At 59.5% G+C, this 27,248-nt stretch overlaps 1 protein-coding gene across 4 annotated transcripts; it reads right to left on the bottom strand.

Moving 5' to 3' along the window:
* Positions 1-117: 117 nt before the first annotated feature.
* On the bottom strand, positions 118-26,741 carry LOC309400367 (anion exchange protein 2-like). 4 transcript variants are annotated; one of them, XM_081968801.1, is made up of 23 exons: positions 26,611-26,741; positions 17,269-17,427; positions 13,808-13,982; positions 13,366-13,622; positions 13,149-13,282; positions 12,611-12,831; positions 11,883-12,019; positions 11,471-11,651; positions 10,664-10,799; positions 10,126-10,306; positions 8,826-8,949; positions 8,538-8,722; positions 5,597-5,822; positions 5,084-5,308; positions 4,711-4,859; positions 4,309-4,503; positions 3,939-4,142; positions 3,703-3,792; positions 3,319-3,485; positions 2,956-3,209; positions 2,606-2,775; positions 837-1,010; positions 118-743 (listed from the first exon to the last, which is right to left on the bottom strand). In XM_081968801.1, exons 2-23 carry the CDS (start codon positions 17,326-17,328, stop codon positions 663-665), a joined length of 3,726 nt encoding a protein of 1,241 aa, XP_081824927.1. In that variant the 5' UTR covers positions 17,329-17,427; positions 26,611-26,741; the 3' UTR covers positions 118-662. The 4 variants fall into 4 exon arrangements, with proteins under 4 accessions (XP_081824927.1, XP_081824929.1, XP_081824928.1 ...); XM_081968803.1 differs by lacking the exon at positions 26,611-26,741 and adding an exon at positions 24,192-24,212; XM_081968802.1 differs by lacking the exon at positions 26,611-26,741 and adding an exon at positions 21,174-21,361.
* Positions 26,742-27,248: the final 507 nt, after the last annotated feature.

The following is a 27,248-nucleotide window of genomic DNA, read 5'->3' on the forward strand; positions in this document are numbered from 1 at the left end:
GAGCAGAGCAACCTGTGGGTTTTATCTCCTTGGCTGACCTCTTGAACCCCATGCAAGGCCGCCTTTTCCAAGTGGGAGACACCCCTCCCCCCAACAACAAAACTAGTGAGACGCCCATACAGGAGCCCTCTGCTTTATTATCCGTCAACATTTCCCCCCCTGCTTCCTTCCTCCCTGGACCCCGATTTCAACACTGCCTGGCCCAGTGGATTAAGAGGGGAGAGGGAAGGAACCTGCTCCAAGAAAGGCCCCTCCCGTGGCTAGGGGCCAACTTCCTGCTCCTGGCTTTCCTTGACCTGAATGTGGGGGTGGGGGGGAGGCTCAATGGGGCCGGGGCCCAGTCCTGTCTCAACCGATTTCTCTCCCAGCCCCCCCCCCCCCAACCTCTGATAAAGCTGTGGATTGAGACCCTAAAGGCAGTCATGGTCCTCCCTGGAGGGGTCGAACCCCCCTCTGGCTGGTGCATAGAATTGAAGGGTGCGCGTAAGCTCTCCAGCGGCTGATGGGGCCCCGGGTGGGGGATGCTGCTCCGCAGACAGACCATGCAAGGGGTCAGGAGGGGCTCAAGGCCGCCCCCTCCTCCAATATTGACACGCAAAGGCACTGGGGTGAGAGGAGGGGGGGTGTCAGCTCTCGGCATCCGAGGTTTCAGCCTCCTCTCTTCACACCGGCATGGGCATCTCGTTGTACTCGTCCACCCCTTCCCTCTCGTCCAGGATGGGCTCCGCCTCGGCCGCGTCCAGCTGCAGGGGGGGGGGAGAGACCCACATGGGTGGTGGGCTTGGCCTCCTCCAGGACCAGGCCTCCCCCCCCCCACCTCTGCAGCCCAAACTTACACACTTCATCTCCCGCTCCGTGAAGATGCGGCTCAGCAGGCACAACCGGAGAGGCACGGTGAGGATGAGGATGAAGGGGAAGGCCAGCGAGGCCACGGTGGACATGACGGCCCAGAGCACGGCCAGGCAGGCCAGCTGCAGGAGCGTGAACAGGTGCATTCGCATCGTTCGTACCTGCGGAGGAGCGAAAGGAGGCCGTGTTGGGCGGGCAGCCTGGTCCCCCCGTTTGCATCCCTGCGAGGCTGGGTTGGGGGAGGGAGGTAGACAGTTGTAGGCAGCCACACCTGCGACACGATGCACACATATACACACGCGACGCAACATGGCAAGCCGAACAAGGTTCCCTCCTACTTAAGGCGAATGTGTGTCCCCTTCGTGCCCAGGAAAAGGAGTGAATCGTCCTGGGATTTACGGGGCCCTGTTGCGTGCGTAAATCCAAGCAGGGCTGGCCAGCTGGGCCCCCAGTTGGGCTGAGAGCCTTGGCAGGGCCCACTCGGGGTCCGTCTCTGCCAGTGCTCCAACCACGGGCATCTCTTCCGCCCGTGGCCTCCCAAGGCCCTCAGCCTGACAACACCGCAACCGCCCTCCACGCCGGTTGTGTTCCCTGGACGCAGCCAGAAAGGCGCCAGTCACAAAGGAAGCCTGCCGCAGGAGCTACGACAACTCGCAGTGGGACAAGAATTACACTCTACATATTTAAAAAACGAACGGAAGGGAATCCCGAAAGAAAGCGTGCCAAAGGAGAGGGACAAAGTGGGATGGGAATATCCACCATTCACTTTTTAAAAATTATCTGGGATGGTTGAAATTGACTAACGCAGGGGACCTAAACCTTTCTGGGTTGGTGGCCTGAAGCAGGGGGGAGGGTGGAAAGAAGGGATGGTTCTGTGGGAGGGGCAAGCGTAAACGCAACCTTCAGGGTGACCCTGGGGCGAGGGGGGCTGCGGGCGGCCAGGAGGCTCACAGGAGCCGGACGGTCACAAAGGTGCAAAATGGTCACTTTTTTTCAGTGCCATCGTAATGTTGAACTGTCTACTAAATGGACGGTTGTCAATGACGTGTAGTTGGGGTGCAGGAGGAGGAAAGAGTGGAGTAGTAAGCAGTGAGTACTAGCCTTGGAGTGCTTCTCTGTGTGTAGCCCAGAGATCTGTGTGGTTGTGTCGGCCTAGGGGTAGTGGTGTTGGAGCCCACCGACTTGCATGTACGTCAAAGAGCGTGACAAGAACTGCCGTAACCATGGGCTATGCCCCCAAATAGATGGCGCGGCCATCAAAAGAAGCCAGCAGAGCTATAAAAACAGGTGGAAACGAGATGTGGCGGAAGAAGCTTAAACTCACACTGTAAAAGGAAAACCAGTTTCGGCTGGAAAAAGGGGTGCGAAGGGAAGGGAGCGGAGCCCAGACGTGCCAGGAATGTGCCAGCTGCCTCCGGGCACCAGAGCAAGCAGATCTGGAAAAGGCCAAAGGGGCAGAGGCTCCCTCGGAAAGAGCTTAACAAAGGCAGATCGCACCGAGCCGGTAGCAGACCAGCCGGGCACAGTTGCCCGTGCCAATGTCATCACCAACTGGGCGGCATCCAGAGGAGGGGCTGGGCCTCGCGAGAAAGAGGGAGGAGAGAGGCTTTGCAGGGAGAAAGGAAGGAAGGAGAAAGGAGGGACAGAGAAGGATTGGGGGGGCGGAGAGACATCACAAAAGCAGAGCATCTCAGGACCCACAGGCCTCCCACCCCCTCCCACAGGGAGGGACAGCATTGTGTCCGGAGAGCCTGACCTTCTTGACATAGGGCACGTCCGGGTGGTGCTTGGGGGGCATGAGCAGCAGGTGGAGGCGCTCGTAGAACTGGATCCCGTTCAGTGAGGTGACGCCCATGTAGAGGAAGATGCCGAAGAGAACCGCCAGCGGGATCCTGCGCAGCAGGTCCCCGATCACGATGGATAAGCCTGGAGGGAGGGGCAGGAAGGAGGCGCTCAGTCCCTCCCCCTCACAGCCCCACAGCAGCCCTCCTTCCACATCCAGACGCCGGAGTGAGCAGCAAGGCCGTGCGGACAGAGCGGGGGAGAACAGTCGGCCGCGTCAGTCCACCATCACCCTGCGATCAACGGTGGAGTACAACGACTCACCCACAAGGACAGCCACTAGCAGCCCGGTGACCCGCTGCTCCTTCACCTCCTGGATTTTGGGCTTATCCCCTGGGGCCACGGCCTTGCTCATAACGGTGAGCGCATTGGCGTGCGTGACGGAGCGCACCGTGGCAGCCGCCAGCCACGGCAGGCCGAAGAGAGCGCAGAAGCCGCCCATGGCCACGATCAGCAGCAGGTCCAGGTGGAAGCCGGAGCCCTTCTGCAGCTTCCGCTCCTTCTTGCTGATGATCAGCCTGGGGGCAGAGGGGGAAGCGGGACATGTGTGGGGGGCTTCTCTCCATGTGAGCCCCAAAGGTCGGCAGGGGAGGACAGGAAGAGGACCCCCAGGCCAGGAACACTCACGTGGTGATCTGCGTCTCCATGAAGATGAGGATGAAGACCAGAACGGCGGGCAGCACACTGGCCACCATCATCCACACGGGGAAAACCTTGCTGCTGCCCAGAGGGTTGATCACCCAGCCTCGCTTGTCGGGGGACGTGACCGAGAAGCCACTGGGCACCGACAGTTTCTGTATTGGGGGGGGGGGGGGGGAGGAGCAGGAGAAAAAAATTGGAGCGGGGGGGTGGGGGGGTGGAATAAAAGCGAAAGAGGCAAGCAGGGGCTGCTCAGGAGCCGGCCAGAGCCTCTTGCGAGCCAGCCAGGGGGCATGCCTGGGGAGGGGATTGCATGGTCAGACCTCCCTTGCGGGGAAACTCCAAGGGGACCCCAGGAATCTCCCCTCCTACCTGAGTGTAAGTCTTCTGGATGCTGGAATCCACCAGCACCATGAGGAGGATGGCGATGGGCACCCCAAAGTCTCCGATCACCCGCCGGACCTGCCCGGAGAGACCTGCTCAGCCATAGGAGCCTCTGAGCACGCGTGGAGTGTCGTGCCTCCTCCCCTGCAGCACCGCTTCCGTTTGCTGACAACATCTCCCCCAGACCCTCCCCACCTCCGGGACCCCCGGAACAGGCCACGCACCCGGCCGGGGAAGAAGCGGCTGTTCTTGAACTTCCGCAGGAAGAACGCGATGAAGAAGGTGCCGGCCATCAGCACCAGCGAGAGGAGGGCCGTGTTGGGCTGGCAGGTCATTTCCGAAGCATCAGGGATGATTGTTCCGTTCTCTAGTCCCGGAATGTCGCTGGTTCCGTTCTTGCAGCCGTGTAGCGGGTGTGCCTGGAAGATCTAGGTGGAAGGAGGGAGCAGAAGGGGTTCAGGCGTCACCTGGGGGAGAAACCTCTCGGCCATCATTGCCACCAAGGACCCCTTCCCGGCCGTTCTGCTTGAGTTTCAGTCTGCGTCCGCCCCTTTCCGTGTCTTGGCGGTGGGACCCCCTCCCTGCTCCGGTCACCTTGATGAGCTTGAAGAAGGTCTCGTAGATGAAGATGAGGGAGATGAGGAAGGCGAAGATCTCCTGGGTGAAGCGGGAGACGAAGCGCACCAGGAAGCTGCCCTCGAAGGCCACAATGGCCAGCACGATCAGGACAAGCCAGAAGCCGATCCAGACGCGGCCCACCAGGTACTCCAGCCCGTGCGAGGTGCAGAACTGCCCACGGGCAAAAAGAGGACAAAGACCCGGCGGTCCGAGGGTTGTCTCCATGGGATCAGGAGGGACGAGCTGGGGGAGGGGAACAACGCCGAGGGGCCCTGCTTGCAAGAGGCGGAGAGCCTCCCCCTCCGATCTAGGGAATGTGGCAGAGGGACTGTAGCTGAGCGGACACCCCTCGGAAATCTGGGCAGCCCCCAAACTCACCGTGAAGAAGGCTTCCTCAAAGACCAGGAGGGGCCCCGAGAAGCCGATGACCAGGAGTGGCTGAGCCCCCAGGAGGCAGAAGAGAACGCCCTGAATGGCCGTGGAAATGATCAGCTCCGAGACCCCAATTAGACCCTCGGTCTTGTCGCCTGGAAGAGGGGGAGGGGGAAGCTGAGGTTTAGGGGGGTCCCAATCCCCCCTCTCTCTTGCCTCCCCCGTGGCCCCAGGGGTCCTCGAGCCAACCCCAGGCCTGAAGAAGCCAGGGGCTCTGCTTCACCCGGAACAGACAATGGGGGAGCCCAGGCTCAAAGGGCCCTGAGCCTTAGCTCCCTTCCCTCCCCTGTGGCCCCGAAGCCACGCCCCCCTCGCTCACCCAGAAGCCCCCCAAAGGTAATGGCAGGTGAGAGGGCCGCAAAGTAGATGAAGATGACAGCAGCCAGGCACTGGGGATCCAGGGCATCTCGGAAATCGCTGAGGTACTTGGGGTAACGCCGACGGACATCCCGGACAAGCCCTCCAAAAGGTCGTCCAGTGCGTTGAAGAGGATCGGCCTCCAACTCTTCCTCCTCCTCCTCCTCCACCTTCAGCTTCAGCAAGGCTGGGGAGGAAGGGCAAACGGAAAATCAGGGAGGGGGAGGCCTGCCAGAGCCCCCCCCCCCACTCTGATCATAAGAGCCTGCCCCCCGTGAGAGGGTCTTGAGAAAATCAGCACTCAGCATGTCCCAGAACAGATCTCAGTCTGCCTTATGTTATGTGTGGACAGAAGCAACAGAGGGACCAGGGCATAGAGACTAACACACACACACACACACACACACACACACACACACACACACGGCCAAAGCCGACGCAAGGGTCTGCAGCCCCCAGCCCCTCCCCAGCCTACCTTTCTCCTCCGGCGATTTGGGCTCCAGGGCTGCCCCGGCCATCAGCCGCCGTTCCTGCTGCTCTCTGCGGCGCAGCATCTCCCGCTGGAAGTGGGCCACGCTTCGCAGCAGCTCATCACCCTGCACCTCCGAGGGCGGCAGAACCACGCTGCAGTCCAGGAACTCATTGATGGCCTGCAGCAAGTCGTGCCGGTCGTCGGCCAAGTAAGCTGCTTCATGGAATTGCTGGGGACCAATCGCAGAAGGGGACGGTTGCAGAGTAAGGACAACTCGCCACGGCCAACTTGCTACAATCAACTCGCCGTGGCCAACTAACTGCAACTAACTTGTTGTGGCCAACTCCGCGCAGCCAATTCGCTGCGGGACAATTGAACAATTAAATTGAATTATTTAAACAATTAAAAAATGTTTTAAGGTTTGCCATTCACGTTTCATTCTGTCCCTGGTTTTGTTCTTTAATTATTCTATTCCAACATTTTTTTCATTGTAGTGTAACTCCTGTCCTGCAGCAAGTTGGTCATAGAGAGTTGGCCATGGGGAGTTGGCCATGGGGAGTTGGTTGCAGTGACTTGGCTGCAGTGAGTTGGCCATGGGGAGTTGGCCATGGAGAGTTGGGTAGGAGAATTGAACATGTGGAGTTGGCCATGGAGAGTTGGTCATACAGAATTGGCCATAGAGAGTTGGGCATGGAGAGTTGGGTAGGAGAATTGAACATGTGGAGTTGGCCATGGAGAGTTGGTCATACAGAATTGGCCATAGAGAGTTGGCCATGGAGAGTTGGGTAAGAGAATTGAACATGAGGAATTGGCCATAGAGAGTTGGCCATGGAGAGTTGGCCATTGTGAGTTGGGTAGGAGAATTGAACATGAGGAATTGGCCATAGAGAGTTGGCCATGGAGAGTTGGCCATTGTGAGTTGGGTAGGAGAATTGAACATGAGGAATTGGCCATAGAGAGTTGGCCATGGAGAGTTGGCCATTGTGAGTTGGGTAGGAGAATTGGCATGAGGAATTGGCCATAGAGAGTTGGCCATGGAGAGTTGGCCATTGTGAGTTGGGTAGGAGAATTGAACATGAGGAATTGGCCATAGAGAGTTGGCCATGGAGAGTTGGCCATTGTGAGTTGGGTAGGAGAATTGAACATGAGGAATTGGCCATAGAGAGTTGGCCATAGAGAGTTGGCCATGGAGAGTTGGGTAGGAGAATTGAACATGAGGAATTGGCCATAGAGAGTTGGCCATGGAGAGTTGGCCATTGTGAGTTGGGTAGGAGAATTGAACATGAGGAATTGGCCATAGAGAGTTGGCCATGGAGAGTTGGCCATTGTGAGTTGGGTAGGAGAATTGAACATGAGGAATTGGCCATGGAGAGTTGGTCATACAGAATTGGCCATAGAGAGTTGGCCATGGAGAGTTGAGTAGGAGAATTGAACATGAGGAATTGGCCATAGAGAGTTGGCCATGGAGAGTTGGCCATTGTGAGTTGGGTAGGAGAATTGAACATGTGGAGTTGGCCATGGAGAGTTGGTCATACAGAATTGGCCATAGAGAGTTGGCCATGGAGAGTTGGGTAGGAGAATTGAACATGAGGAATTGGCCATAGAGAGTTGGCCATGGAGAGTTGGCCATGGAGAGTTGGGTAGGAGAATTGAACATGTGGAGTTGGCCATGGAGAGTTGGTCATACAGAATTGGCCATAGAGAGTTGGCCATGGAGAGTTGGCCATTGTGAGTTGGGTAGGAGAATTGAACATGAGGAATTGGCCATAGAGAGTTGGCCATGGAGAGTTGGCCATTGTGAGTTGGGTAGGAGAATTGAACATGAGGAATTGGTCATAGAGAGTTGACCATAGAGAGTTGGCCATTGTGAGTTGGGTAGGAGAATTGGCATGAGGAATTGGCCATAGAGAGTTGGCCATGGAGAGTTGGCCATTGTGAGTTGGGTAGGAGAATTGGCATGAGGAATTGGCCATGGAGAGTTGGGTAGGAGAATTGAACATGAGGAATTGGCCATAGAGAGTTGGCCATGGAGAGTTGGGTAGGAGAATTGAACATGTGGAGTTGGCCATGGAGAGTTGGTCATACAGAATTGGCCATAGAGAGTTGGCCATGGAGAGTTGAGTAGGAGAATTGAACATGAGGAATTGGCCATAGAGAGTTGGCCATGGAGAGTTGGCCATTGTGAGTTGGGTAGGAGAATTGAACATGTGGAGTTGGCCATGGAGAGTTGGTCATACAGAATTGGCCATAGAGAGTTGGCCATGGAGAGTTGGGTAGGAGAATTGAACATGAGGAATTGGCCATAGAGAGTTGGCCATGGAGAGTTGGCCATGGAGAGTTGGGTAGGAGAATTGAACATGTGGAGTTGGCCATGGAGAGTTGGTCATACAGAATTGGCCATAGAGAGTTGGCCATGGAGAGTTGGCCATTGTGAGTTGGGTAGGAGAATTGAACATGAGGAATTGACCATAGAGAGTTGGCCATTGTGAGTTGGCCATTGTGAGTTGGGTAGGAGAATTGAACATGAGGAATTGGTCATAGAGAGTTGGCCATAGAGAGTTGGCCATTGTGAGTTGGGTAGGAGAATTGGCATGAGGAATTGGCCATAGAGAGTTGGCCATGGAGAGTTGGCCATTGTGAGTTGGGTAGGAGAATTGGCATGAGGAATTGGCCATGGAGAGTTGGGTAGGAGAATTGAACATGAGGAATTGGCCATAGAGAGTTGGCCATGGAGAGTTGGGTAGGAGAATTGAACATGTGGAGTTGGCCATGGAGAGTTGGTCATACAGAATTGGCCATAGAGAGTTGGGCATGGAGAGTTGGGTAGGAGAATTGAACATGAGGAATTGGCCATGAGGAGTTGGCCATGGAGAGTTGGCCATAGAGAACTGGCCTTGGGGAGTTGGCCGCGGCCCCAAATGCCGAGTCCTAGGATGGCACCTACCTTGTCGGACATCAGGGTGGAGATGGAGCGCCCGATCTCGTGGTAGTCCATGTTGGCACTGCCGGGACCCAAGAGCACAAACAGGAAGCGCACCGGCACCGGCACCTCCAGGACAGCGTCCAGCTGGGCAGCCTCCTGCAGCCGCACAAAGGCCATGGTGGGCTGGTCCAGGAACTGCACACAACCTGTGGGAAGATGACAGGTGTGGGGTGTCTGTTGAGGCCTGCGCCCCCCAAGTCCTCTTGGGGGCTAAAGTACCCCGTCATCCCCCCACCCCAATTTCCTTACCCACAAGCACCACAGTGGCTTCGGCATTGTCTGGAATCTTCTCTAGCAGCTTCAGCTCATGTTTCGACTTGGAGCGAGTGATGGTGCCGGACAGAACAGGGGAGGCCACTTCCTTCTGCAGGGTCTACAGGGGAGTGGGGGTGGGGATGAGCCCCGGAATCCATTGGCTGCTGGCCGCCCCATCAATGCCGCCCCAGGCGCCCCTCGACTCTTCCCCAGCCCCCGAACCTGATTCCAGTAAGAGGCCCATAAATAACAGAGTGACAAGTGTTGGAAGGGACCTTGGAGGTCATCTAGTCCAGGCCCCTATTCAAGCAAGAGACCTTTCCAGAATTACAGAATCACAGAGTCGGAAGCGACCGTGGAGGTCATCGAGTCCAGCCCGCTGCTCAGGCAGGAGATCCTTCCCCAATTACAGAATCACAGTTGGAAGGGACCTTGGAGATCATCTAGTTCAACCCCCTTCTCAGGCATACATTGCCAGAAACCGGGAAAAAGCATCACGAGACGCAGGTGGGATGCCGTGGCCCACCGCGTGGTCATATGACTTTGGGGTGGGGGTGTCCCACACCACTTAGGGTAGCCAGGGCTGCTTGACTGGCCACGAGCTCCTGTTCTAAGGGTCTCAAAACTTCGAGCGGTCCTAAAAACCGCCCGTCATTAAGCAAGGAGTAGCTGTAGTTTCACTGAAAGGCTTCTGCCAGGACTCAAAATATTTTCTGTTCCGCTTTCTCATCCCGTGCTGGTTTTTTTAGTCAACAATGCAGCTCAGCTGCAGCTCGGCTTCCCTGCTGGAGTGACCCACAGGGGTGGAGGGTGAGAGGGGGGCTTGAACCCACCTCTCTGGACCACAGCCCCCCCTGATCTCAACATCCGTCACAATTTATTTAGTGGCTGGTTTTCTTTCAGACCTTTCACTGCCAAACTAGGTAACAGCATCAGTGCTGGAAGAGATGATGGGGTTCGGTCTCTAACCTCCTTTCTTGCACTGATGATTTTACCAAGCTCAGCGACCCCCACCCCACCCCGCCCCCGTTCAGCTTTGAGCTACAAAGATCCTATCACCACAGCTCATTCGTCCGCACAGTTGCACTCTACGATTGGCAGTGGACTTGAACCCGGGTCTGCTCCATCCTAACATCAGATCTTCTCCAGTTGTTCCCACCTGGTAGGCCAGCTGCCACGTCTGCCTCCCCCCTCCCCGTGGTTCTTCTCTCACCCCCCCCCTCCCTGTCTGGCGGGCGGGCAGGACAAGTCGGCTGCCCCCCTCGGACAGGCGGGGGTCTCTGTGGGAGCTCACCTCCTTCTCCATGTCCACCCGCGTCTCATGCTCCCCCACAGGGCCAATGAGTGGGTCGGTGATGGTGGGCTCAGGGCCTTCTCCCACGTGGTTGGCACTGTGATGGTGACCCAGCAGAGAGCCGAGCGAGCCGGCTGAGATATTGCGAGGAAAGGAGAACTCCTTCTCATCGCAGGGATGGCTGCGGGAGAGACCGCCGTGTGTGTCAAGCTGCGCCTCGGTCAGCATCTCGGGCGCTCTCCCACCATCTGCCAGCACCCCAGGAAGAAAGAGGAGCTCCGGGGAAACTGGCGGTCCCAACGAGCGACCCTCGCCATCCGGATGAGCGACACTTCGCGCTCCAGACGAGCGACTCTCTCATGCTCCGGACCAGCCCCCCTCGCGGTCCCCACGAGCCCCCCTTGTGGTTCCGAGGAGTGAGCCTCATGCTGCGGATGAGCGAGCCTCGCGTTCCAGGTCCTTCAGCTGGGTCCAAAGTGGAGCTTTCCCTGCCTCTTCTCCACCTTCGGCCAGACCGGGGTAACCCCGACACACCCACCTATGCTTAAGTAGCAGCGCCCGCAGCACGTTGGCACGGTCCTCAGCCCGGATCTGGTCAGAGATGATCATCTGCTCCACCACTTGATGGGCCACCCCCGGCAGCGTCTTCTGATCCAGGTCGAGAAGGACGGCCCCTGCAGGGGAGAGGAGGGAGGATTGTGGGAGGGCACTCTTGAGCAGCTACAGCGGCTGCCAGGGGCCCTCCAGTTGGTTCCCTGGGTGAGAAGGGAGACCTCTGGCTGCCCGTGTCGGCCGCTCCTGGTCCCTTTGTCCTTCCGTCCTGAATGTAGAACCGATTCAAAGACCGTCTGATCAATCTCCGGCCTCAGTTTCCCTCCTGGATGAATCCTCGTTTGGTCTGGATGGAAAGGCTTGGTCTCTTACAGTATCCCCCGGAATCCCACTCCCCCCACCAAGAGGAGAAGCGAAGCGGGACCTACCTCAATTGTCCTCTTATCAACTGGCAGAAGGAACCGGTTTTCTCAGCAAAGCCTCCCCCTCCCCCTCCTGCCCTCCATCCTCCCCCTCCCTCTTCCCCCTTCCCTTTTTTCACCCAGGCGCTCGCAGCAAAATACCCAAAAGGCTCCTCCCTCCCAGCCCCTCCCACAATCCGGACCCGTAACAAACCGCCAGAAGCAGCATGGCGAGCAGGCACAAGAGTCTCTGGACTCAGAGGGCACGGCCACAGCTGGCACCTGCTAGCCCCCGCCCCACTGAACTGCAACAGCACTCCGGCTCTCTTCGATCCTGGAGAAAACCATGGCTCAGACCCATGGAATCCCCTTCCCTCTGCCTCGTTGCTTACCGTGGGCGAGGGTCCGGCGTAGCTCCAGCAGACTTCGGAAGGAGAGGGAGGCCACGTGGGGCTTGCCCCATCGGTCGGTCTCCTCTTCCACATCTTCCTCAAATTTGATCCAGCGGGCCGTCTCCTTCCACTGCAGCTCCTGGTTCTTGTCCAGGATCAGCTCGTTCAGCTCCACAAAGACCTAGGTCAGAGTGGTGGCGGGTGGGGGGGAAGAGCAATGCTCAGAGTGGAGGGAACGGGGTCTGGCAAGACCCCCCCCCTTCAGACGGGACCTCTCGGTTCTGGCGGGTGGACCTGAGTGCCTCAAGGCCTCGGTTTCCCCAACAGGCCCATCTGAGGTTATCCAGGGGCAGAAAGCAGAGGCCCCACCCTGCCAAACCCAGATTTTTCCTTCCCCCCTCTGCCCCCTCACCTCGTGGGGCTTCCGGTCCTGCTTCCGCAGCCAGGCGCTGGCCTCCTGCCGGTCCTTGCCCAGGTGTACCACCTGTCCCTTGGTGCTCTTCCGTACCAGATGCCGGCGGACGCCTGGCACGTCCTCAAACCTGTGGCCTGCAGCAGAGGATTGGTGGGAGGGGGGACATGGACAGCCAGACACCTCCCCCCCCCCACGAGGCCTTCCTAGGAAATCTTCCAGCGAGCCTCGCTCATACCTCCCAACAAGGAGGGAGGTCCAGGCACTGTTTCCTGGCAAGAGGTGACAGTCTCCACGCGGCCAGAGGGCGTAGAACTGGGGTATAAAACTCAAGGCCCGGGGCCCACATCCAGCCCCCAATGTGGTGAGATCTGGCCCACGAGGCTTCCCTGGGAACAGGACCGGCCCCCGACACCTCCGACCCAGCGGGGCACTGATTTAAAACTTGGCGGCCATCGGGGCTCAAACGCGGTCAGCCTGAGACCTGCAGGGCTGCCATGGGGTCAGCGAGGGGCCACCGCTGTCCCATGGAGACAATAGAGGGCCACGAGCCCCCCAGCCATGTCCACCCGGCCCGCCAAGGTCAATCCCAACCTTGATGGAGCCCTGAATGAAATCGAGTTTGACACCCCTGGCGTAGACACTGGAGGTTGCTCTAAAAGTTCTGGGCTCCCCTTTTCCCCTCCCAGCCCGGAAGCCTGCTCTCCCACCCTCCTGGCCCCACTCACTCTTCATGTAATCCAGGTCCGCCGAGGCCAAGGTCAGGGCCTCCGACTCGTCGGTGGGCACCTTCTGGTAGCGCGCCTGCTCCATGCCCGTCATGCTGCCGATCCGCCGGCGTTCGTTGAGGTTGTAGCTGCGGTGGCCCGGTTGCGATTTGGAGAGTGGGCGTTCGGGAGGGGAGCCACCCTCGGCCACCCCTGCGGCCCCGGAGTCCTCCAGGTCGGAGCTGCAAGATACAAGCCCATCTCAGCAACACGGGCCCAGTACTCCTGTCACGGATTGACCCCTGTTTTCCTTGCCTCTAGATGCCCAACAGACCCCCTGGCATTCTCCTGACTCTCCAGGTGGCACTGTGCCCATCGAACAGCATGAGGACCCACTACCCCTGCAGCTCTTCCAAAGTAGAGTTCCCTCCTGCCACTTCTCTCCCCCAACCAGGAAAGACCCCTCCCCTATCCTGCGCCTCCCGAACCTCACAGTCCGGAAGGACCCTCGCCCCATAGCAGCCCTGTCTTTCCCCAAAGCCACCCCGGGCCTCCTTACCTGCTTGATTTGGTTGCCCCTGCTGCCTGGGGGCTCCCGGCGTTGGCACGTGCCCCCAAGGGCAAAGGGGGGGTACAAGCTGGCTCCCCAGAGAGGGGGCTTTGCCGTTCTGCGTCATCCTCCGGCAGGAAGAACTGGAAGGGCCGAAGGGAGGGTCAGCTCAAGGGATGGAAGCCCCCCTTGCCCCCCCTGACACCCCCTCCCCATATGCCCCTACCTGCACCCCCTCGGGAGAGCTGTTAGGCAGCAGCTCCTCTGGAGTGGGCTCGGTCTCTGTGTCGCAGGTGTCATCCTCCCCTTCCTCTTCCTGGCCCCCTTCCGCCTCCTCTTCGATGGTGGGGGTCTCCCCGGCCACTGAGGCCCGGGCTCTGGGGGTCTTCTTCTTCTTGCTTTGGGAGCCCTTTTTCCGCCGGCCCTCGGAGGGCAGGTGGGCGGATAGCGGGTGATGGATATGACGGGAAGACTGGCGGTGGTCTGGGGAAAAGGCAAGGGCTGCGACTCCCACAGAATGCCGCTCCCTGGCCGCGAGACACGGGGTGACCCCTCCGCGCCCGCATCACACTGCAGACCCCTCCCCATCGCCATGACGCTGGGAAGAGCTTCCTTCCTCTTTTCTCCCCCCTCCCCAAAGGCCGCCAGCCCCCTCCCATTCTACCTACATTCAAAATCCTCCTCGCTATAGCTCCGGCCGGCTTCGTCCACGCCCCGCGGGTGTGTATCCTGCAAGAGCTCCTCAAAGCGCTCCACGCGCAATGCCCGGCTCAGGTCCTTCTCCTCCTCCTCCTCCTCTTCCTCCTGTGACCCCGCAAAGGGGGGAGATGCGGGGGGCTCCGGCTGCCGAGCAAGCACATAAGGCCTGAACTCACCACTGAGTTTTGAGGGGGGGGGCTTGGGCAAGGGACACGGGGAGCAGACAAAGGACCCGAGACTCTGCCTACCTGAGCCATGGAGCTGCGGCTGCAAAGGCGGCTCTTGGCCGCCCGCGGGATTTATTTGGCCGTGGGCAGACGGGAAGGTCAGGTCGTCCGCGGGTGGGCGGTGGCTCCATCGCCTCTGTGCCACTCCAAATATTGACTGATCAGGGCGCCCCTCGCACCGGCCGACACCAGCACAGATTGGCCCATCCTGACCGCCTCCTCCCCCCCCCCCGACTCAAGGTGACCCACGCAAGGTCTCTAGCCATGCAGGGAAAAGCCACCCCCCTTCTTCCAACCCTGCTCCCCCCTTCTACCATCCCCACCCCGCTTCCTTCCTCCCCACCTCCTCCCTCCCCGCCCCAAATATTTGTAGGACCCCAAACTCGGAAGTGACCCCCAGGCTCCACTGCTGGGCTACAGTCCACATCACCAGGGGGAAGGCGTGCCCCCACCCCCAAGAAGACCCCTCCCCTCTCTAGCTGCAAGAACAACGGATCACCTCTTGGGGGGGGGGGAAACGCCTCTCCTGCTCCAGCCAGCCATCCCCTCTGAGAGCTGCCTCTAAAAAGCCTCTGAGCACATGCAGAGTGCAACACCCCTCTGAAATTAGAGGAAAGCACTGAGCGGGCACTTTAGCTTTGATTTATGGGGTGAGGTGGGGGGCTGTGAACCCAGTTGAGTGATCCTGGCCTCCTGGCAATGTCAGAGACGGGGCACATGGGCTTGGGAGTGGCTGGCCCTGCTCTGCTGTCGGCTGCTTCACTTCTGCGCCCGCCTTGTGCCTTGCTTGGCCTCCCTCCCTCCTCCCGCTTTACTTCCTCCTCCCTCCCTTTCTTCCCTCTTTCCCTTTCCTCCTCTTTTCTCTCCCTCCCATTCCTTCCTTCCTCCCCCTTCCTCTTCTCTTCTTCCCTTTTCCTCCTCTCTCCCTCCCTCCCTCCCCCCTCATCCTTCCTTCCTTCATCCCTTCCTTTTTCCTCTCTCCTTCTTTCTTCCTTCCTTCCCCCTTTCTTCTCTCCTTCCCTTTTTCTCCTCCCTTCCTCCCCCTCATCCTTTCTTCCTTCCTTCTTTCTCTTTCCCCTCCTTCTCTTTTCCCTTTCCTTCTCTTCCTTCTCTCTTCCTCCCACCCTTCCTCCCCCTTTGTCTGTCCTTCCTTCCCTCCCTCTCAACCTCCTTCTCCTCTTCTCCTCTCCTTCCTTCCTCTTTTCTTCTTCTCCTCCCTCTCTCGCTTCCTTCTTTCTGCTTTTATTCAAAGGAGGGATCCACGGGGGGGGGGAGGGGAAAGGGGGGGCTGGCTCCTGGGCACTTGAGGAATCTGTCCCCCAGAGGGACGCATCCCAAGGCATGTAAGTCACCCTTACGTGTTCTTGCCTCCAAATCTTTTCTTCCAAGGTTGCTTGCTTTTAATGGGCTGCTGAGGGGGTTTGTTTATTTATTTACTCTGCCCTCCACGGGCCTTTTATCAGGACAGATCTGCGGGGCCTTAGAGACAAACAAAGCTGCTAGAAGGAGTTTGCCAAAAACCGATCACGCCAAACCAATCTCAATTTCATTCTTTGACAAAGTGACTAAATTAACGGACCGGCAAAATGCCGTTGACAGAGTAGAGTTAAGACTTTGGAAAGGCATTCGACAGGGTAGATCGCGATCTACATCTTGATACGGTAGAAAAAAAAGAGGGGTGGAACACATCACCACCGGATGGATTTGTATATGCGGACAAACTGTACTCAAGGAGTAGTCCTTACATCAACAGGGAGGGGAGTAAGCGGGGTGGGGGGTGGGGGCGGAAGGGAAGGTTACTACAAGGTTATCTCTTAGGTCCAGGACTCTTCAATATCTTCATCAATGACTACGATGAGGGACTAGAAGGGGAACTCATTCAAATTTGCAGAGGACACTAAGAGGGCAGGAACCACCAACACCCCCCACAAGACACGCTCAGCACCTGAACAGACTCCAATGTGGGGCTCTGCCCACCAAAATGCAACTGAGGGGGCCTGTGGGGAGCCCTTTCTTTGGGGTCACGAGTGCCAGCACATGCTTTATTGGGGGCAGGCTGATCCATAGCATACCCTCCCCCCAAAGTTTTGATCCATTCCCCCACGGTGCAGCCTGGCTTTGAGCAGGCACCGGGGGGGGGGAGGGGGGACATAGACACCTCACGAGCCCCCCCTGCATCCATTCGGCCAGTGATGGTGAACCTTTTTTTTTTGGCTCTTGGGCCAAAAGCACGGGGAGCACAGGGGGTTCTTTGAAGCCCCCGGAGGGTGAAAAACAGCCTCAAAAGGAGGCCGTAGTCAGCTGGCCAGCAACACCTCGCGTGCCCTGACATCACAGCATTCGGCCCACCCAAAGGATGCACCATGGCGCCTGCGAGGGTGGGTGGAGCTATTGGCATGCCGTATGCGGGTCCCTGTCCCTTTCTGGCTGCCACAGCTGTGGGTCAAGACTTCCACCCACAGCCAGTCCCCCCACCCCCACTGCGCTCATCCTGGGTTCCTGGTGGGGTAGATGGCAGTTCAGTCCAGGAAAACCTGCGTCCCACTACTCCCCCCTCCCTCTCCTAGCCTCCAAAGTGGGGAGGGGGTCGTGTTCAGCCTGCCCCGCCTGCCCCAGATGAACGGGCCAGTGGGTGGGTGTCCTTGACTTTCACCCGCCCCACAAACAGGCCGATGTGGGTAAGTGGACAACCTGAAGAGCGCCATCCATTGGGTGCTGTCTTGGTCTACATGACCTCTGGGATCCAGGCTGGGCAATGGGGAAGGGAGGGAGAAAGGGAGGGAGGGGTGCAGGGTCTGAAGGATGGTCTCCTAGGGTTGCTCCAGAGGAGTGAGAAGGGTGGCAGTCCAGACTCGGGATATTCCCCCCCCCCAGTTACTCCCCTCCTCACCCAATAAATCAGCGGCCGGACAGTGTTCTCTTCTGCCTCTTCCCCCTCCCCACATATTCAGGGAACTAAAACAGGGAGGGGGGAGGCAGCCAGCCCCCCCCTGTTCCTTGACCCATATGGGTTGGGGGGGGGGAGGAAAGCTGGCTTTGGAGCAGACTCTGACCTCCCTTCCCCCTTCCTTTGCTCCTCGGCATTTGGGCCCACTGCCCCGAGACCCCACAGGTGCCCACCATTAGGCTGGAGATGCCAGCCGCGGGCAACCCCTCACCCCCCCGAATCCAATCCCCTCCAAAGGGAAGGAGGGGGAACTCACCCCTTGGGAGGCGCCAGAGACGACATGACGGTGCTCGGCAGAGACCCGGCCGCGGTTCATGGCAACCCTCGGGTGGGTGGGTGGGTGGGTGGGCGAGCCGGACCCCTACCCTTTCTCGTTCTCCTTAGGGCTCAGAGGAAGGAGTGGCGGCACCATAACCTGCAGGGGAGAAGCGGGGTCAGTGAGGAGGGGGGCAACTAATCCCCTCCACCCACCCTGGGAACAGTCCTCATCCAAGCGACACAGCAGGGACTGAGCCGTCTTAAAACTCCCCGGCCAAAGATGCGTCTCTCGGGGCCCTGAGTGCCTCCCTCCCTGTGCCAGCCTTGCCACCTTGGGGGTCGGGGCTGTGACGGGGCTCCGTGGCCACCTGCGGGTTGGCATTCGCATGGAGGTGGCCCCGCCAGAGGGGCTGCAGGGGTCCGATCTGTGAAACGTGCCGAGCGATCAACCGAATCCCCCTCCCCAAAACGGTTGGCATCCCGGGAGAAGCTCCCATAAACCGGCTGCTGGCTCAAAGCTCTCCCCATGCCATCCGGTCTGAGCCACGGACAGAGGAAGGCGCTTGGCTGCATCCCTTCCCCCTCCCCCGCCCAACAGGGAAGCAGGAGGTTAAGGCTCGCGGGACCCATTCACGGGGGTCCCGAATAAACGAACCCCCCACAACCACCAGTTGGTGGCCGAGGCTGCCGGCAGTCGGTCGTAGGCACCGGCCGGCAGGAAGGGCGTTGCCAGTTGGTGTGGGGGAGGCCCTTTGCTGCCAATCATTAACCGGTGGACTTTGCCCCTCCAGTCTTCGGTGGGTCACGAGTGCGGGACAGGCTTCAGAAGGGATTAGGTGGCTTACCTCCGCTGGCCCCCCTCCCAAACGGCCTGCCCGGTTCCCTCGGGCACCACGCTGCCAGGCGCTGAGCCAGCCAGGCGGACGGAGGGCAAAACGCCTGTCCACCCCCCCCCCCAAGAGGTCTCCTTCCTTCGGTGCCAGCCTTTGGGAGTGGCACGCAGCCCTCCGGGACTGGCAGTGTGAGGAGGGCAGCTGGGGGTTTGGGGCTGGTGGCCAAAGCTGGCAGGGGGGCAACTGGGGTCACCAAAACCAGAAGCCTCATCCTCAGAGCCCACTGAAAAGCCCCGGCTAGTGGATTCCCCCATCCCGTCCCCCTGCCTCTCCCCCTCCACCCTGCTGCCGGGCAAGGGCTGCGCCCACGTTTGTCTTGGCCCTTCCGCTCCCTCTCGGCAGGCGGCAAAATCAATCCTAGCTCCAGCATGCGGCCGGTTTGATCCAGCCCAAACTGAGCGGCCCCTTCATTGTTGCCATCATCCCGGCCCCCTCCCTGCCCCAAGTGGAGGGGGCTTTATGGGGAGGGGGCTTTACGATGGCCCAGAGGTCGCTGCAGAGTGCCTCCCTCCCACTAATCACGCTGGCTGATTTCTCATTGGCGTTTGCGGGACCCATAAACCCTTGGCTGGCCTGACCCCCATCTCCCCCTCCCCAAAAAGCCATGGAGCTCAGCTGCGGCCAGGGCACTCACCTCTGCCCCTCAGCTTCCCCAGAGCCTCTATGCCCTGGGATGATGGAAGGGCATAGGGGGAAGCGGAAGTGGGCAGCGGGGGGGGGGGTGACTCGCCCTCACAAGACCTTGGCTCATCCGCTTGGGAACTGGGGGGGGGGGAGATGGCACAAACCCCCACCCCACCCGTGGCACACACTTTCCATGAACACAACACATGACAGAGAAGATCAGGCTGCTCCAATGCCCGTCCCCGATGCCAGGGGTGCCCCCCCCGGCCCCACATCTGCTTCCCCCTTCCCCATGCCAAAGGCTTCTCTAGCGTTCCCTTCCTCAGTAGAAACCCCACCCCCCAAATAAGGGGAGGGGGATTTGTCCCTTGGCCCCAGCTCAGATGCTACCGGGCAGGGACAGGTGGGGGAGGAGAGCTGGCAGCCCAGACTGGAATCCCCTGTTGAGGGCCAGGAGGGCCACAAGGCGGGCACCACAGGGCACCCCGGAAGCAGGGCATGGGTGGGGGCATCCCCTCCCTCCCAGGGTAACCTCCGGTGCCCACCCTCCTCGCAGCTGGGCTGGCCAAGGCTTCTGCCCCTCTACCAGCCTGGCATCAACATTCCAGGGGCCGGGTGGGGGAAATCAGGGATCCTTCCTTCCACAGGCCCCTCTTCTCCTGCCCCCTCTGGTGCCACCCTGGAGCCATGGAAGGAGGGAGGAAGGGGGGGGAGGAAGCAGGATTTGGCAACTCCGCGGCTGCATTCCAGGGACGAGTCCCGGCTGGCCCGGCTAAGGCGATTACGGGCACAGCGTTGCCACCCAGGAGGCTTGGCTCCAACCGCTCCAGATTCCTCAGGATGCCCTCCCCCCCAGTGGGGGAGGGGCAGAGGCAGCAGGCAGGGTGAGGGTCTCACCCTCTCCCTCCCCCCCCAAAGGAATATCCCTCCCTCCTTGGCAGAGAGAGAAGGCCCGGCCCCAGCCGCAACAGAGTGCCCTCCAAATTCCTCCGTTGGGTGGCATTGGAGAAGCATCGGTTTGGCTAACTCCAGACCCCAGCCCGAGCACAAGGAAGCCCCCTGCCCTGCCTAGAAGAAAGAGAGCAGGCAGGGGGCTGGCAAGGGCATCCAGTGGCCTCCTGCCCCTCAGCGGGCCTGTTAACTCGGCCTCTCCTGATGCCTGCTGCCCCAGATGAGCCCTGTCCCCCCGACTGAGAGACCTCCAAGGACCCCAGCTGAACCCAGCCCCGAGAGCTCCCTTTCCCAGCTGGCAAAGGCTTCCATGCCAGGCCAATCTGGGTGAGGAAAGGACCCTTTCCCTCTCGTGCCCAGGGGCTGCAGAAGCCAAGGTGGTGGTAGTGGGGGGGGGGGAAGTTGCTGCCAGGATGGTGCATGCTCCACCTCCAGATAGCGAGTCTCAATGCCCCCTCCCTGCCAACGTGGTTACCGGCTGCTGGAAAAGGGCATGATTTTTAGACAGGAGAGCAGACACCACGCCATGGGGAGGGTGGCCCACCCAGGCAGAGCTGGAGTCACCCACGCCTGCTGAAAATAGCCCTCCCCCACATCCCCCCCACTCCAACACAACTGAGGGTGAATCACCAGAAACCACAAGAGTCCAGAGGCGGGCAGTGCCCGGGTGGCAGGAAGGGGGCCGTCCTGCTCTCCATGGGAGCCATTCTGGCCTCTCCCCCACCTGTGGGACCAGCTCTGCCAAGGCCGAGGGGAAAGGAGGACCCTTCTGGCACGTGGAGACCACCCCCCACCCAAAATCCATCTGTCTGCGAGGTGGTACCCAAAGCTCCTGGATGCCCGCTGCTTGGCATTTCCTGTCCCAGCCAGGCTGGAGGAACCGGCGATGCTGAAATTTGGAGGGAGATGCAGCTTCCTCAGAGAGGAGGTTGGAGGGGGGGGGGAGCACAGACTCCACCCCTGGCTTGGAAAAGGAAGGGGGGTGGGCCAATCTGTGGGGACACTGGCATGAGAGTGACCCGACTTAAGGTGGCTAAGCGTGCCCGGGGACCCCCAGGGACCCCCAAACTGACCTGCCGGGCTCCCATGCTCCATTTTCACCCTGGCAGCCCCACGCCCATCTCCCAGGAGCCAAAGGGTGCCCCTTCTGCCAACCGGGCATCACAGCAGTGGGAAGAGCCAGGAGGGCCGGGACGCCTCCATCCCGACTCACCCATCGCTCCCGGGCCTCCTGCTGCTGCAAAAGGGGCCGGGTTCCACGTACGACTCACCCAGAGCACCGGCCGGCCTCGGAGACTGGCAGCAGCCCACCGGGCACCCTCCCCCGCAACCAGTGCAGCAGCTGTGCCAAGGCGGAAGGCCGGCTCAGGAGGGAGGAGGCTGACACACACACACAAACACACACACACGCCCCTCCCCGAAAGGAGACCCTCACCTGCCGCCTCCAGCTCTCCCTGGCACAGCAGCACCAGGCAGCTTGGATACCCGGAGGGGCAAAGGGGGGGTGGGGGTGGCAGGGCGTCTCTTTGTTCTTCCCTGGAGTCAGCAAAATGCCCCTTCACCGCCCCCCCCCCCCCAAGCCTCCTAAGCCCCCTCGGTTGCAGCCTCCGCCACTCTTCCCGGCCGTCCCCTCCTCGCTTCCTCACCGCCCGATGCCCCCCCCCAGGAAAGGGAAGGGGAGGGCTCGGCTTGTGGGCAGATGGGAGGGGGGACGCTTTGCTCCATCCCAGGACGCCCTCTGCCCACCCGGAGGAACTTCTGCCTGTCGGGGTGTGAGTGCCACTCTCCTCCCGGGGCACTCTCACTTTCCTTCCCGTGCCCCCCTCTGCACACACACACACACACACACCCCGCCCCAGGGAGGAGGGGATGCCCGGCCTCACGAGGCTACCAACGGATGGTGACAGCCTCGGGCTCCCCCCCCCTCGTAAAAATGCCCCCTGCCAGGCCTCAGAAGGGCAGCAGCCTGGCAAAATGGGGTGGGTCAGCTGCCCCCTCCATCATGGGCACCTGCCAAGCTGACTGGGGAGGAGGGGGGTGGCCCCCCAATGACACCTTCATAGCCCAGTGCCAGGGTGCCAGGGCCGTGCCCGCTTGTCCCTGTGTGGGGAGGGGCAAGATCAGAGGTGACGGCCTCTCTACCATCCCCCCCCATAGGCTGTTGCCCTTGGGTGGGCTAGGCCCTCCATACGGGGAGTCCTCGACCAAACGGCCACCATTCCCATCGCCAAGGGTCACGTTTTGTCCCGATTTGGCGACCGTGCCTGCTAAGGGAATCCCTTCAGTTAGTAACATGGTCGTTAAGAGAAGCAGACTTGACTTTGCTTGTCAGCCGGTCGGCAGAGGGGATCACGTGACCACATTCCCCCCCCCGAAGGCCTCTGTGACCGTCACATAGGTGAGTCGAGAAACCCAGCTTCTGAATTTCTAAACAAGCCATTGTCATAAGACGAGGACCACCTATATTTACACAGTCACTGCACCAAGCTCCCCTTTTGCATGTTCCTACGCACCACACACCTACACAAACATATACAGGGAGCCCCCTCCCCCGCATTCCCTCCAGGCAGGGGCTTCAGTGGAAATGGGAAGGGGGCTCCCTATGCCTTCTCCCCACAGAGCTTGGCTAGACCCCAGGGGGCGTTTGGGTCTTCCCTTCACCCTCTCCCTGCCCCACAGATCGAGTGGAGCCATCGAGACCCCCTCCCCTCCCCAAATGAGAACAACAGATTTGGAAGGGACCTTGGAGGTCTTCCAGTCTGACCTCAGGATCCAACCAGCTGTCCCCAAGGGCCCACCCACCACCCCTCTGCGTGCAGCCCCCAAATGAATGCTCCATCTCTAAAAAGGTGTGGTGCATGGAAGCCCCCACCCCAAATCCATTCGCGGCTCAAACTGACCCCCCCCATCTAGATAGGATGTCCGGCGCCAACCGGGTGCAAGGGGCTCGACTACATGACCTCCGAGGTCCCTTCCAACTCTGTGATTCTCTTACTCAACCCTCATCCCAAAGGACCCCCGGCGGGGCTGACCCTGATGTGGACAGAAGGAGGGAGGCAGGGAAAGGAACAGCCGCTTCCAAGCACCCCACTGAAACCCTGCAGCTGCTAACATCCAGTGGCGGGTAGTTCCAGAGGCCAACAAAGGTCCAAAGTCAGACACCTGGCTCCCCGGGGAAAGGCTCTGCGGCTATCTACCTTCCCCCTTCTTTCCCATTGCCCAGGGACCCAGTAAGGACCCCCAAAGAGGTGTCCCAGCCTCATCTGGGACCCACCCACCCAAATCCTGTCGAGGCCCCAGTTCAAAGGAGGAAAATGCATTGGGGGGGGAGGCCTGAAAGGGAAGGCCAGACAACGCAGGGTTAATCCTGGGAGGGAGTATTGGGGAGGGGGTCTTGGAAGGGAGGGAGGGATGTGGCAGGATGTGGATTGGGTGTCTCCCCCCCCCCATCCCAGCACATTAGCAGTCCTGGAGGATGCCACCACACCGGTGCGTTGGAAGTTTGGGGCGTCCCCATCTTACGACCGCAGCTGAGCCTAACATACCCACCATTAAGGGAGACACACGTTTAGGGAGTTTGGCCCCGTTTGACACTCTTTTTTATCCCGGTGTTTAAGCGAACCCCCTGCGGTCGTTAAGTGAGTCACCTGGTTCGTAAGTCAAATCTGGCTTCCCAGATCCGTAACCAGGTGAGCCCCCCACCCCACCCCGGGACGCTGTAACCCATCGTCAATACGAACCGCTTGCTAAACCTCTGGATTTTGACCTTTTTTCCGGGCCATCAGAAGGCAGAAGGGACACTTTAGGAGCTGTCGTAAGTCGAGGAGTTCCTGTATCAAGGGGAAGGGCTTAGTCCCACACCCCTGCCCTTACTCCCCCTCCCTCCTGGGGCACGAACTGACGCAAACACAACTTGAACTCGGCTTCTGGACGATCTGACTCACCAGTTAGCCAGAATTGGCCGTTGGCGGGCGCATTGGTGAGTCAGACCCCCCCCCCGCTCCCCCTGACACCCCCCCCTCCTCCCAGCGGCTGCTGGACGGATGTAGGAACTGACCTTGGTGGCTTTGCCGGGAAGCCAGCCGTTTTCTCCCTATCACCCCCAAAATAAATAAATAAATAAACCAATCAGAATAGAGCTAGACAGGACCTCTGAGGTCATCTAGTCCAACCCCCTGCTCAAGCTGCAGACCCTTACAAAATAATAGAGTTTTAAGAGACCTCAGAGGTCAACCCATTCCTCGAGCAAGAGACCCTTCCAGAATCACAGAGTTGGAAGGGACCACTTCCCTATTTATCACTACAGGTAATCCTCGATTTATGACAGTTCACTTAGTGACTGAAGTTATAACGGCAGGGAAAAGAATTGACTTAGGACCTTATTTCACACTTATGACACTTGCAGCACCCCCGCGATTTACACTCGGATGCCTCCCGATTGGCTCCTACTTACGACAGTCGCCGTGTCCCCATTAGCGACCGACTGTCCGACAAGTCAAGGGGGAAGCCCAATTCGCTTAACAACCATGGGACTCACTAAACTCACTAAGAAATAAATATTTATTATTATTATTATTAAACCGCCGCAGGGAGTCACTCAACAAGAGGGCAAGGCGGGGCAAAACTCCGCCACTGTCTCGCTTAGCAACATAAATCTTGGGCTCAATTGCGGTCGTAAATTTGAGGACTACCTGCAGACAACAATCAATTTTGAACTCAGAAACGCTCCACATGGTCAGAAGCAGAGGCAGCGAGAACAGTTGGGGCACCAAGCCGAATCCTGTAGAGGGCCCTGCCCTGACACTCCCCCCCCCCCGTGACCCAGAGCCCACCTCGCCCAATCGGAGACGCAGCCCTCAATTGCCAGAGGTGCCTCTGAACGGGCAGAGCAGCCCCACCCCAGAGACCCCAAATGTGGGCACCTCTTCTCAAAGGGGCCTCTGTCCTGCTTGAGCAGGAGGTTGGACTAGAAGACCTCCGAGGTCCCTTCCAGCTATTCTCTTCTATATTCTCTTCTATTCCATTCTGTTCCATTTTCTATTCCATATACCATTTATACCATCTCTTCTATGTTCCATATTCTCTTCTCTTCTGTATTTATTCCAATCTCTATTCTATTCTATTCTATTTATTTCATTTCATTCCTTATTCTATTCTATTCCATATTCCATATTCCACATTCCACTCCATTCCGCCAGGGTGCTTTCTCGTGGATTCCCTCTTTGAGCCGGGGCTGGACGAGAGGACCTCAAGAGTCCCCTTCCCCAATCCTTGCATGAGCCTGGCCTGCGAGGGGGAGGAGGGGGAGGGGGGAGGAGAACCCACCAACCAATGTTGGGACCACCAAGAGCCTCTGCTCCGGCCTTGATGGGGGAGATCAGGGACTTTCTCACCCAGAGAGAGCCAACCAACCAGCGATGGGGGTTCTGACTGGGGGAGGGGGGGAAGGAAGGAGGGTGCTGGGGTACAGGGGAGAGGTGAAGACAGGGCTCCCCCATGCCAGGGGGCTTCAGAAGAGGGGGAGGGGCAGAGGATGCCTAGAGGGCTTTGGAGGCAGGCCGTAGAGGAAGCGGGGGAAGGGGGGGAAATGTTGCAACCTCTCTGGGAAATCAAAGCATTTCTGGGGGGGAGACGAAGGGGGGGGCACTCACAGGGCGGTTGACTTGCAGCCTGAGCCGCGATGGCCCCAAACCAGCCCAGCCACACATCTGGAGGTGGCAAAGCGGACAAACTGAACCCTTGCCTCAGCCCTGGGGGCAAATGCCACCGGCAGGGTCTGCATTGAAAAGGATGGGAGGATAGGACCAAGCCCCCCGCCCAAAACAGCCCCCCCTTTCCCTCCAGACTGCATCCCCCTCCCAGTGCAGAGACTCAAACTAGAGTCGTCCCCCCCCCCCCGTCTGCCAAGAAACCCCAAAACCTTGGGAGAGGGAGGGGGAGACAGTACCAAATCCAGCGGAGGAAATCTGGCTCTGAAGGGGGGGGGGGGGTCTATCAAGCACCCCTGGCTCCCCCCCGTCAACCACTCCTGGAAGCCGGGGTGGGAGGGGGGCTGCGGAACTACAATTCCCAGCATCCTCCACTAGTAGCCATATCAGCTGGACACTCAGCTGGTTCGGTCCGGGTATCCCAGGGAAGACGGGGAGGGAGTGGTTCTCCAGCCAGAAAGGGGAGGGGGCTGCTTTCCAGGCAAATCCTCGGGGCAAAAGTTGAGGGGGGGCGGATGGAGGGGGGGGGCTAGACATAAAAGTGGGGGCCAGGAAGACGCCGCTGCTTCTCTGGGGAGGGGGCTGGGCCAGTTTGAGCTGCTTTCCAGGCAAAAGTGGGGTGGGGGCTGCATAGGAGGAGCGGGGGGGGGAGCCATCCCACCCCACGGAGCCCAGTTGGGGAGGGGGTGCTGCTTCCCCAGCCAGAAGGGGGAGGAAAGCAGCCCCTCGGGGCAAAAGTGGCGGGGGGGGGGTGTCTGGCCGGGCGAGTCTGCCTTGGGGAGGGGAGGGGAGGGGAGGGAGCCGCCTTACGCAACACCTTCCCGGACAGGTGCGCTGCCCGCGGCTTCCAAAGGCAGGACCCGCCCGGCTGCCTCCGCACCGTTCCCACGCCCTCCCTTCCCAAATTCGGGGAAGGAAGGAGGGGTCTGCAAGCCGTCACGCGCCCTATCGGCCGCCGGGGGTCGTAACTCCGGGCTCTGCGCCCGCCGTATCTCCGATAGCTAGCCCGACGCATTTGGGTCAGGGGTCTGCAATGCACGCACACACAAGAGGAGGGGGCTTGCCACCCCTCTCCGGGGACCCAGACTTCTGTTGTTGCGAGTCCCCACGCCCGATCTGGACAACCCCGTCCCCTGGGCCCTCGTTCCCGCGACCGCCACTCACCCGATCCGACAGCGCGTGGAAGCAGGGATCGAACCGGCTGCCGCCCGACCCTCCAATTCCGACCTTCTCTCTCCCTCTCTCTCTCTCTCTCTCACTCACTCTCTCTCTCCGCGCATGCGCCTATGGATCCCAGCCTTCGCCACGTGCACGGCGGGGCAAACCCCGCCCCCTCCCACGGCTGAGAAAGCCCCTCCCTCTCGAAGGGAGATGGTCCTCGACTAATGACCACAATCGATTCTCCACCACCACCAGCATCGCCGCGACCAATTTTTTTGTTGGTGACCTTGAGTGAGTTTGGCCCGTTGTTAAGTGAATCCTTGCGGTGGTTCAGGGAGTAACGTGGTCGTTAAGCGAACTGGACTTCGCCCCCTTTGACATTGCTGGTCAGAAGGTCGCAAGAGCAGATCACAGGACAACGGGAGACACAGTGACGGTCGTAAATACGAATCAATTGCCAAGCTTCTGAATTTGGATCGTATGAAATGGTAAACATCTCTTCCTTGAGCAGAGCGTTGGATTAGATGACCTCCGAGGTCCCTTCCAACTCTGTCATTCTATGGTTCTGTGAGGGTCTCCTGCTTCAGCAGGTGGTTGGACTAGAAGACCTTCGAGAGCCCTTCCAGCCCTGATTCTATGAT

This window comes from Natrix helvetica (genome assembly GCF_964273705.1).
Source record: "Natrix helvetica genome assembly, chromosome: W".
Lineage (NCBI taxonomy): Eukaryota > Metazoa > Chordata > Lepidosauria > Squamata > Natricidae > Natrix > Natrix helvetica.

What these genes read in the sequence shown, in the direction of transcription:
- LOC309400367 (XM_081968801.1), bottom strand. Translation starts at nt 17,328, where the DNA reads ATGAACCGCGGCCGGGTCTCTGCCGAGCACCGTCATGTCGTCTCTGGC. An exon ending in CAAATCGCCGGAGGAGAAAG is followed by an intron (nt 5,309 to 5,596) that starts GTAGGCTGGGGA and finishes CTTCCTCCCCAG; the next exon opens with CCTTGCTGAAGCTGAAGGTG. An exon ending in CCTTCTTCAAGCTCATCAAG is followed by an intron (nt 4,143 to 4,308) that starts GTGACCGGAGCA and finishes CCTTCCACCTAG; the next exon opens with ATCTTCCAGGCACACCCGCT.